Source organism: Symsagittifera roscoffensis, chromosome 1 (assembly GCF_963678635.1).
Source record: "Symsagittifera roscoffensis chromosome 1, txSymRosc1.1, whole genome shotgun sequence".
Taxonomy (NCBI): domain Eukaryota; kingdom Metazoa; phylum Xenacoelomorpha; order Acoela; family Convolutidae; genus Symsagittifera; species Symsagittifera roscoffensis.
In genome coordinates, this window is record NC_087062.1 from 81449739 (window position 1) to 81459883 (window position 10145).

Sequence of the window (10145 nt, forward strand, 5' to 3'; positions counted from 1 at the left end):
AAGTGTTGTCAAAGCTTGCGCCAGTGTTGTCAAAGCTTATACATTTTTTTTATACATTTTTTAAGCTTATACAGATTTTTTCAGAGTAATTTATAATTTAAAACAAAAAAATATATAACAGAACAGTGAGTGCTTTGTAATTATTTAGTTACTTAATAAATTTGTGAAAAAAACTTTAGACCAAAACTCTTTCTCCATATTTTTTTAACAATGACCGGAGCTAATGAATGATCAAAGTAAGATTTTTAAAATTATGACATACATTTAATAAAAAATTAGGGTTTTGCGTTACCTTTTGTAGTCGGAACGTTCTGTGCTGCTTGTGATATATCGAATCTTTGTTTTCACTTTGAACCTTGCTTTCAGGATTTGAACTTGGAGAGCAACGAAGGACAATCGCAAACTTGGCAGAGTAAGTTTGAGTTTGATTGACATTATCGTATTTTCAAAAGCGATGCCATGCAAGTATTCGTAATGGTCACTAAAAAATTAAATTATAATTTAAAATATTTAAGATATCACTAAAATTAAATCTATTTGTATTAGATTTCAAAGCAGTGATTCAGGTACTCGAAATCAGAAACCAGTTTTTCAAATCCCCCTTTGCACAAATGCTGTCCCAAAATAGTTGTCAACATTAAGAGTAATCATAGTCAGTCATAGTTTAGACTACCTAGCCCCATAACCTGTTGCCTTCAGCCTTCAACATATTTCGTTCAGCGCAAATTTAATCAGATAAGCCTTTTTCTCGTTTTCCCCACCTGTAAATTTTTGCTTATATCTTCGAATTGTTATGATGTGGACTAATTAGGCCATGACAAATATATTTGGTTTTGATGTTTAACCTTGTAAAACCACAATTGTGTAAAAACCTATTATTTAATCTTTGTATGATTGCCATCCCGTTGGCCTTTTCTCACTTAATGTCTTCTTTAAAAAAATATTTTAAAAATAATCGAAAATTTTGTCGACTTATTTTAGGTTGATAAAATTGATATTCTGAGCTCTCCCAAATCACTGTAAGGACCCTGTGTTGACAAAATTGTCTACCCAGCAGGCGAATATATGAGAAAAAAAGCAGGCCTAATACGCGTTTTAGCAACTTTCCTGGAAATTTTTGACCAAAAAGTGCGGAAAAATTGCGCGCTCCCCTTCAATGGTAAATTTTGGTGCCAAAGGCACTTTAAAAGTTTAAGTATCGGTCAGCCAAAATTGGATATGCTAAAATAGTACCAAAGGGGGTACCCTGAAAAAAGACCCTTTAATTATAGTTGAGATTGAAAAATAGTCAATGGCGCTTGTGACTCAAATTTCTTGAAAGTATTTATTATCTCTAGAAAAACAAGCCATTTTTTCTAATGACCGAAAGAATTAAACTCAGAGAAGTGAATACAATGGCGTACGTTCTCATTACAACTTAGCCAAATACTCATATGCAAATTAACAAAAATACCTAAATCGAACCCATGGTTTTTTGTATCTTAAAATGGTAGGGCTGGTATAATTGCACCATAAATTTGGTAATTATACGTTGTGGGCAGTGGAAAGGGGTTGAGAAAAAAGAGCCAATTAAAATTCAAAAACTTTATTTCAAAAGTGAAATCAGTTCAAAAAATCAAATATACTCGAGGACCACTAGAAGCGAGTGTTTGGATCTGTCTTCAAACTTGACCTGGCATCATTATCAAATTGCCTTTGGCGCTCTCCCAAGTATATTTATTCATAACATATACTTGAAAACTAATTTATTATTAATAAAACATCACCCACTCTTTTCATTCAAGAAAATGACAAAAAACTATTCTATGGGGAATTTGATCTAATCAGAATTTGGTTTGATTTAGTAATTTGATATAAATGAGAAAGCAACTGCCCTCTGTTGAAGCCATTTTAGAGTTTAATTCAACTGTTTCAAATGACTGCAACACCAAGCACCGATTTACACTTCCCCTTATGGGTCTCTTTTTAGGTTCACAGAAATGATTTCCAGAGTTCTCTAAATTAGAAAAAAAATAGGTCAAAAATACGTTTTAGGGCCCTTTTTGAAATGATTGAACCAAAATGTGACGTTCATTTATTTAGCGCGCGCCCCCTTCTCAAACTTTTTATGTTATATTTCTCGAATTTTTTGTTAGTTCGACCAAAAATTGAAGGGAGACCCTTTGGGTGGCCAGGTGGTCGAATTCCTGAGGAAAGGGCATACCCCCCCCCCCCCCTAAATCTGCTACTGCTATTTGAATCTTACACTTATAGCATGATTTTGAAATTCCGACTATCATCTACATGTTCATTTTAAGGTGATTTTAATTCAATCAAAGTGGAAATCCCTCAAAGCTATCGCAGCGGAAGCTCCGAGCCCGATACCTCTCCCACTGTCTTCATATCCCCGACCATTGACCCTCCAATTCTGCAAATTAACGCAAACCTTTTGAACGTCGGCAACGTCCGACAAAAGAAAAAGAGTCTCAAAAACGACAATGACCGAGCGGTTGACTACGAGGATGAACTGGCGGCGGAGAATTGCGCGGCGGCAGCAGCGGCAGCCAGTGGTTCCGTGGCGGAAGACGATGTGAATGCCACCGGTGGTTCGTCGGGTGGCTATTACACTTCGACTATTCAACCCTCGTCTCTGTTTTTGACAGTTCCAGATGCAAACGGACATCGAAGAAGTAGTTACGATGACCAGGCGTTCCGAGAACGACAGAAGATCATGAACAAAGACTACTTGAAAGCGACTGATCCTGACTACTATCGCAGAGCGGGCAGTGTCGATCATACATGTAAGCATCCTTCTGATTGTAAATTGCTCTCAAGCACGGTTTGTTGTAATGAATAGGTTATAATTATCAATCACCAAATACTGTAAAGACACTAGTCGATGGGCTTTTTTGGTGTTCTTCCAAGATAGCATTGTTTGGATTCATTTTGTAAATTATAAACAAAATTACCCTTTTATATATTGAACGGACGCTGACAACTTTACATCTATCTTTAGATTGAACTATGAGATGTCAAAGTAGGTTTCAGGCTTGTGTCAAGTATATTTAATTTGTCATTTGCTCAATTGGTCTACTATTCACAAGTAAGTTCAACTATTTGTATCTCTTTAATAACGCCCCACCCTTTGCAACAACCTCCTCCCCCGCCCCCGTTACTTGGTACAAAGTTCACATTTGTTTAACCGTTCATTTCTATATAGTTCTTTGTAGGGGTGGCAATTCCGTACCAGGTACCCTTGGAAGAGGGGGAATAGTTAAAGAGATCTCCACTATTTGTTGCGATCAGGGGAGGATTTAGGAGAAGGGCGAGGGGCGGTGGCGGGGCCCTCTCTCGCTCGGGAAATCGACCCCCTGCCGACCCAAAATCCCCCCCCCCCCCTTTGGTACTTTTTAAGAAATCCATTTTTGGCCAACGGACGTCGGACAAAACGCTTGCTAGTAATATAGGGTTTTATCTACTTCCTATTTTAGAAAATAAACCTGAAATTCGCTGGAAAACATTTTAGAAAAGAAATAAGATTTTAACTAGAAAAGCATGAATTTATTAAAAGTTGCCTCTAGACTCGATATTTAGATTTAATGGCTGGATTGAAGATATTTTGGTTAAGGTTTTGAGAAAAATTGGTTGGTATTTATTGGAGAGAAAGGTGGGGTGGTTAAAAAGAAAACTTTTGGAATGGATTTCAGTAGTTTTGAGCTTCTATTCATTGTTCATTGGGAAATCTCCCATTTTGTAAATAAGTAGTGATTTCTTAACTTCGTTATCTCTCGTAACAAACATTCGTATTTTTTGAGTAGAGTAGACTCTTCTTACGTTCGTATTTCACGAGAAGAGTCTTTTTAGTTCCCAATGTTTTGAATTTTATACGAGTAATTCCAAAGACTTTAAGCATTATTTTTCATTCATTTTGCAAAAGGATATAAACAGATTGATTTTATAGTGGCAGTGAGCACAAAAAATTCTATGTTTTGGTTACAATATGAAATTAGAACAATTAGCAACTATATATACTAACACTTAGCGGTAGCGCGAACCATAAAAACGTAACTTTTTGCCAAAAATTTTCAAAAAGTGCCCAAAAGCGGCTTTTTTGACATATATTTTTTCAAAAATTTGCCTGCAGCGGGACAATTTTTGTCTAAAAAAGGTCTTTATAGAGTTTTGGACCTGCTGGGAAGTTCAAACTATTTAGTCGACCTAAAAGAAAGGTCGACATAATTTACAATTTTTTTTTGAAAATCCCCGCCCCATCTCGAAAAAAACCTACATCCGCCTCTGGTTGCGATCATTCTCGTGGGACGGCAACTTTAGAACCAAGTGTTTCACGCTAGAACTCTTTTTGTTGCTAATGTAGTATAAATTGTATAAATTGAAGTTCTTTTGTTAAACTTACCCTACAAACTTTTTTTGGAATTTTTTTTGTTCAAATTAAGTTCAAAAAATTCATTTTTGTTTTCTGATACTTATGGTTTTTTGCTTAATTTCCACCCTATAAAAGTCAAGAAAAAACAGTAAAATTTTCAAAAGTCAAAAAGCAAAATCAATTTTTGTTTCGCTTTTTTTAAAGCGTCTGCGACAAACTACGTGGTTGCAATAATTAATCCTAATTGAATGAAAACTGGGTGCTTTTGTTTCTATGTAAAATCATCTGTCTTATTTTCTAGGTGACGTTATTTTAGTCAGGCCACACTTTGTTCTACTCAAGTGATTTCAGCTTATTTTTTATTGGTTTAGCGTCCTGCTTTTTAGTTCATTCAATGGAAGCGAATTTTTATGCTTCTATACCACACAATGCTTCTAGTCTTATCGCTTCTAGACCACACAAAATGCCTTAAAATCTTAATAAAATTATAGACTATCATGACAACAATTTATTTCATTTTTTTTCGTTTTTTTTTTGCTGGCCAAGTTACGGCTTACCTTAAATTGCGTCCTTTGACGATCGAAAAATAGTTGGTATCTACGTATGTGTGTGTTTTGAGGGGGAAGAGGACTTAATAACTTTTAAGTAGTCTATAATCTTTTCATTTTTTGGCATTTTTTTTCGGCTTAATTGGTTTCGGCTCATAATATACCTGCTTAGTGGCCTCATATTGATTCATTGGACAAGCAACTATAGTGTGTGTGTGTGTGTGTGTTTGTGTGTGTGTGTGTGTGTTTGTGTGTGTGTGTGTGTGTGTGTGTGTGTGTGTGTGTGTGCGTGTTTTGAGGGCGAGAGAGACTCATAAACATTTTACAAAACTTAAGTCTTGTTGATTTTTTTGGCTTGAAGGGTTTCTGCTAAGGCGTTTCCGGCTTGTTACCGCTTCGTAAGATTTCGTTCTATGCTAATTTCACATTCTATTGTCTTGGCATTTTTTTTTCAATAGTAGTCTTAATCATTTTGATAGATCTAGTTCTTTCATCATTTTCGATTTTTTCTGACATAGCGGCTTTCTTGTTTTGTATCGCAAGTGGTGCGAAGCCAAGCTTCGCCTCTGTGTTTTCAATTTTTTTTAAAATATATCTTCATGATTGATTTTTAAAAATTGCCTTTGAGTGATTGTTAAGAAATCAGCCATTTTTTAATACTAATTTAACAAAAATTAGCTCAGTATAAGTCATGCTTTTCATAATACACAGGTTATGAGAAAGACGAGCTACATGCGGGGTCTCCTCCAACCGGCAGGCTTCAACTCTCACACCCCCCGCATCATCACCATCTGGACCCAGTCAACCAAATTCCGAAAGAGCTCTACGAGAAGGTGGCTGCCGCCGCCGCCGCCTGCGCTTCCTCGCCACCCGACAGTCGCAAGCGTTACGCGGGAGGCTCCTCCCAACAGATTTCCTCTATGTACAATTCGCGCCACTATCACTACCACCACCAACAACATTCGCATGATTGCGGCTTAGCAGGGGAGTTGCGCATTGACCAATCAAAAAAGAGCTCGCCCGAATCGGAGGAGCACAGGTATTGCCAAACGTCTTCCAGTCACGGACACAGCAGAAGTCACCACCACCATCTCCATCAGTCGACGGGGACAGGGGGAGGGATAATTGGGACGAGAGGAAGGGGAGGAGGGGGAGGGGAAGGGGAAGGGGGGCATTTCCAGCAGCATTACGCCAAACATCAGGGGGCATCATCGAGAGGAGGAGGTGGTTCGGGAGGAGGGGGCGATAAGAACAGAAGACGAACCATTAAGAAAGCCCAGCCACGTCCTGCAAGTGGTCGGAGACTGAGTTACCATACTGTGAGCAAGTGCAGCTCAGATGAGGTCAGTTGGCTTAATTATAATTAATGCCCAATCGTTGGCAACATCTGTGACCTTGAGCAATTTAATCGGTCAAAAACTACAGCATTTTAGTTCAATGATTTTGTTATAAATCGTTTGTAAGTGTCGAATTCAGTGAAAAACGAAAATCCGACGTCGGAATGAGCAGTTTTCGGTTAAATAACATCGTTCAGATGAATTGACCAAAAATGATATTGCCAACAATTTGGCATTAACTATTCTTTGAAACTGATTTTTTGCCCAATAAAAATTGAATCAATGAGAAAGCTTGTCGCCGATTGGCGCTAACAGGCTCTAACGTTCGTATAAAGTCCACACTTTCTGCTGGCAAGCTCGCAAGATCTTGGCGTGATTGCGACGGTGAGTGTATTGCGATTTGTCTTTAAATCTGAATCGTCGTTTCACGTGAGTTAACACCATAAGAGTGAAATAATTATAATTCAGTAACTAAGGAAATGACGTTCTATTACCGATAATCAGGGGCGAAGAATTTAGGGGGGGGGGGGTTCGGACGCCTCCCCCCCCCCCCCCCCCTCAGGGATGCGACCCCCTGCCGACCCAAAGGGTCTCCTTTGTACTATTTTGAGATATTCATTTTTGGCTGACGGACCTTAAAGTCTTTATAAGGGAGCCTTCGGCGCCAATATATACTAACTTAGAAGGGGGAGTGCGCGCCCAAAAAACCGCTATTTTTGGTCAAAAGTTTCCAAAAAGTGTCTTAAAACGCCTTTTTTGGCCTGTTTTTTCAAAATTTTGCCTGCGGCGTAGAAAATTTGGGCAATACAGGGTCTTTTTAGTGCTTTGGGAGGGCTAGGAAAATCAATTTGTTCGACTTACAAAAAAAGGTCGACAAAATTTTAGAATTTTTTTTGAAAATCCCCCCCTCGATAAAATCCTAGATTCGCCCCTGATAATCATCAAAACATTTTTCGATGAAGACCTGCAAATTTTTGTTTATTTGTCTGGGCTGTGAATGGTTTTAATTTTTTTTACTGATGCGCAGTGAAAGAAAATTAGTTTCAGCATGCAAGTGTAAGTTGTGAACCTACGATAACGCCATATGCTCCCTTACCCAAAATATTTCTCACATTATGAAAACAAATGAGCTTTCAAACTGTGTTTGGAGGAGCGGCTCGAAAGATTTTGTGCAAAAATACATTTTTCAGCTCCGTTTTGACTTTGTAGAGTAAAATGGTACCAAGAAGCCCTAAGTTTGTACAGATGTAACGAAAACCCGAGCAAAACATGGCGACTTTTTGGTGATATTAATGAAGAAATTAAAAGGAGAAGGATTGAAAAATCGCCCCTCTCTTTGACAACACGCTGATATGATTAAAAGTAAGAATTGGTTTTTTTTAAAGCCGAACAAGCGATATATTTGTCATCTCGCTTGTTCGGCTTTATATCGCTTGTTCGACCAGCAACCCCCCGCCTCCCCAACACCCCCCCCCCCCCTAAATGTGTTTGTGAATGGTTTATGGTTTAGGTGTTTGTGATGGACTATTTCTCCACTCCGCTGGACGAGACTTACTTTGCCAACAGACGCAAGCCAGATACATCGGAAAACAGAGTATGGGCCACTGCTTTGGCCATAGTATGGCTCACCCACAACTGCGCCCCTTTTCAGCCCGAGTGGACTCTACTGGCGAGCAAAGCCGACCGGTGGCTGGCCAATCAGAAACTGCCGCGCGGTTTCACCGTGCCCGAAATAAAAACATCTGCATATCAAGTATTGAGTCTGTTATCGCATCAGCAAAACAAGTAGTCACCAAACACATCAATCATCTCTATCTCTATTCTACTGTCGGTTAAGGCTACAGCTCTCAGCTTAGTTTACCGTCGGTCTGTTTGTCAGACAATCTCATCATCATCCAATCATGATCGTTTGCTTTCTGTTGTTTATGTTGTTTCATCGTCCAGTTAATTTCATAATTTAGCAATTACTTAATTGTTTTCTGTTCAATTCATGTGAATTCAAATCGCTGTTTAATCGCTCTTTTTCAGTTTGTTTGCGACCGATGATCCACAAAAAATTAAGCTAGTTAAAAACAAGATCTACTTAACAATCTCTCCCCCCCCCATGGTACCTACTTAAGAATATCCACCCCTATAAACAGGGGAGGATCTAGGACTTTCTCGAGGGGGGACGGATTTTCAAAAAAATTTCGAAATTTTGTTGACCGTTTTTTTTAGGTGCACCAAATTGATTTTCCGAGCTTTCCCCAAGCATTAAAAAGACCATGCTTCGGTAAAATTTCCGGCGCCGGAGGCAAAATTTTGAAAAAACAGGCCAAAAAAGGCATTTTTAGACACTTTTTGGAAAAATTTGACCAAAAATAGCGTTTTTTTGGGCGCTCACTCCCCCCTCTAAATTAGTACATAATGGCGCTAAAAGCGCCTTTAAAAGTTTTTTAGGGTCCATCATCAAATATGGATTTCTCAAAATAGTACAAAGGGGGGACCCTTTGGGTCGGGAGGGGGTCGAATCCCTCAGGGGGGAGGCGTCTGCCCCCCACGCCCCCCTAAATCCGCCCCTGCCCATAAATAAATACAGTAAAACATCACAGAGCTTTCTATTGAGAATTCTAATTTTGCTGCATTCTGATTGGTCGAAAAATCGACCATTTTAATCTACAACAATCACCCTTTCTTGAAAGGGGTGGAGATTGTTAAGTAGATCCACAAAACATATAGACGAAACTCGGCACTCAAAAAATAACCCAGAAATAATTTTCTCCGACGGACCGAAGAAAACAAAAAAATTTTATGTTCCTCCCCCGCAGGGATTCGACCCCCTGCCGACCCAAAGGGTCCCCCCCCTGGTACTTTTTAAGAAATCCATTTTTGGCCGACCGACCCTAAAATTTTTCTAAAGGCGCCTTTGGTGCCAATTTATACTAACTTTGAGACGGATGAGCGCGCGCCAGAAAAAACGCGATTTTTTTTTGTCAAAATTTTCCAAAAAGTGCCCAAAAACGGCGCTTTTACAATCTGTTTTTTCAAAAACTTACCTGAGGCGCTGAAAATTTGGCAAAAACAGCGTCTTTTTGGTGCTTTAGGAGAACTCGGAGCTCGGAAAATCATTTTTTTTGACCTAAAAAAAGGTCAAAAAATTTTCAAATTTTTTTTTGAAAATCCACCCCCCCCTCGAGAAAATCCTAAATCCACCCCTGTTTACGTTATAATAGATTTTTTATTCTAAGAAAAAAACCCTCATCTGACCGAGTGAGTAATATTGGTTGTCTTACGAGAAATTTAGGGGGGTGGTGGTGTTTGTTCTTTTGGTCACTTTTCAAACATCCAAATCTTCAAGAAGATTCATATAAAGCAAGTGCATATATTCGACCGTTTCACTACTTTGGGACCCATGAATGATGAAAAATTTCATAATCGTTTTTGAAATGTGAAAGGCGTTTTTGAAATGTGAAAGGCTTGCTCTTGCTGTTTTTGGTGTTAACTTTTGGCTGTCCAACTATAACTTGAACTAAGTTAACATCCCCCCTCCCAAAGCCGTTGGGGGGAGGATGTTAACTTGGTTCTAATTTGGAATTTTTCAGCCAATCGGGTGGAGGATCTTAACTTGGTCTATTGGGGGGGGGGGGGTACATAATACATAATTTTTACCAAGAGCAACTTTGCTACCTATTGAAAGATTTCTTTCAAGATGAAGTGGAGTCAAGTCCAGTGAGCAGAATCTGTCGACAACTAATGGTAATGATACATGTGGGTCGGGAGGGGGTCGAGAGGGGGTCGGGAGGGGGTCGGGTCGAATCCCTTCCCGAGGGATTCGACCCGGAGGGGGTCGGGTCGAACCTTTGGGTCGGGAGGGGGTCGAAACCCTCAGGGGGGAGGCGTCTGCCCCCCACGCCCCCC

General features: G+C 39.3%; 1 protein-coding gene across 1 annotated transcript in view; it reads left to right on the forward strand.

Moving 5' to 3' along the window:
- Positions 1 to 8266, forward strand: part of LOC134840215 (uncharacterized) — a 43281-nt gene extending 35015 nt beyond the window's left edge. Inside the window, exons 8-10 of the mRNA XM_063855942.1 lie at positions 2298 to 2780; positions 5623 to 6254; positions 7759 to 8266. Of these exons, the coding sequence (XP_063712012.1) occupies positions 2298 to 2780; positions 5623 to 6254; positions 7759 to 8037 (1394 nt within the window). The 3' untranslated portion in view covers positions 8038 to 8266. The remainder of the gene's footprint in view (positions 1 to 2297; positions 2781 to 5622; positions 6255 to 7758) is intronic.
- The last annotated feature ends 1879 nt before the right edge of the window (positions 8267 to 10145 follow it).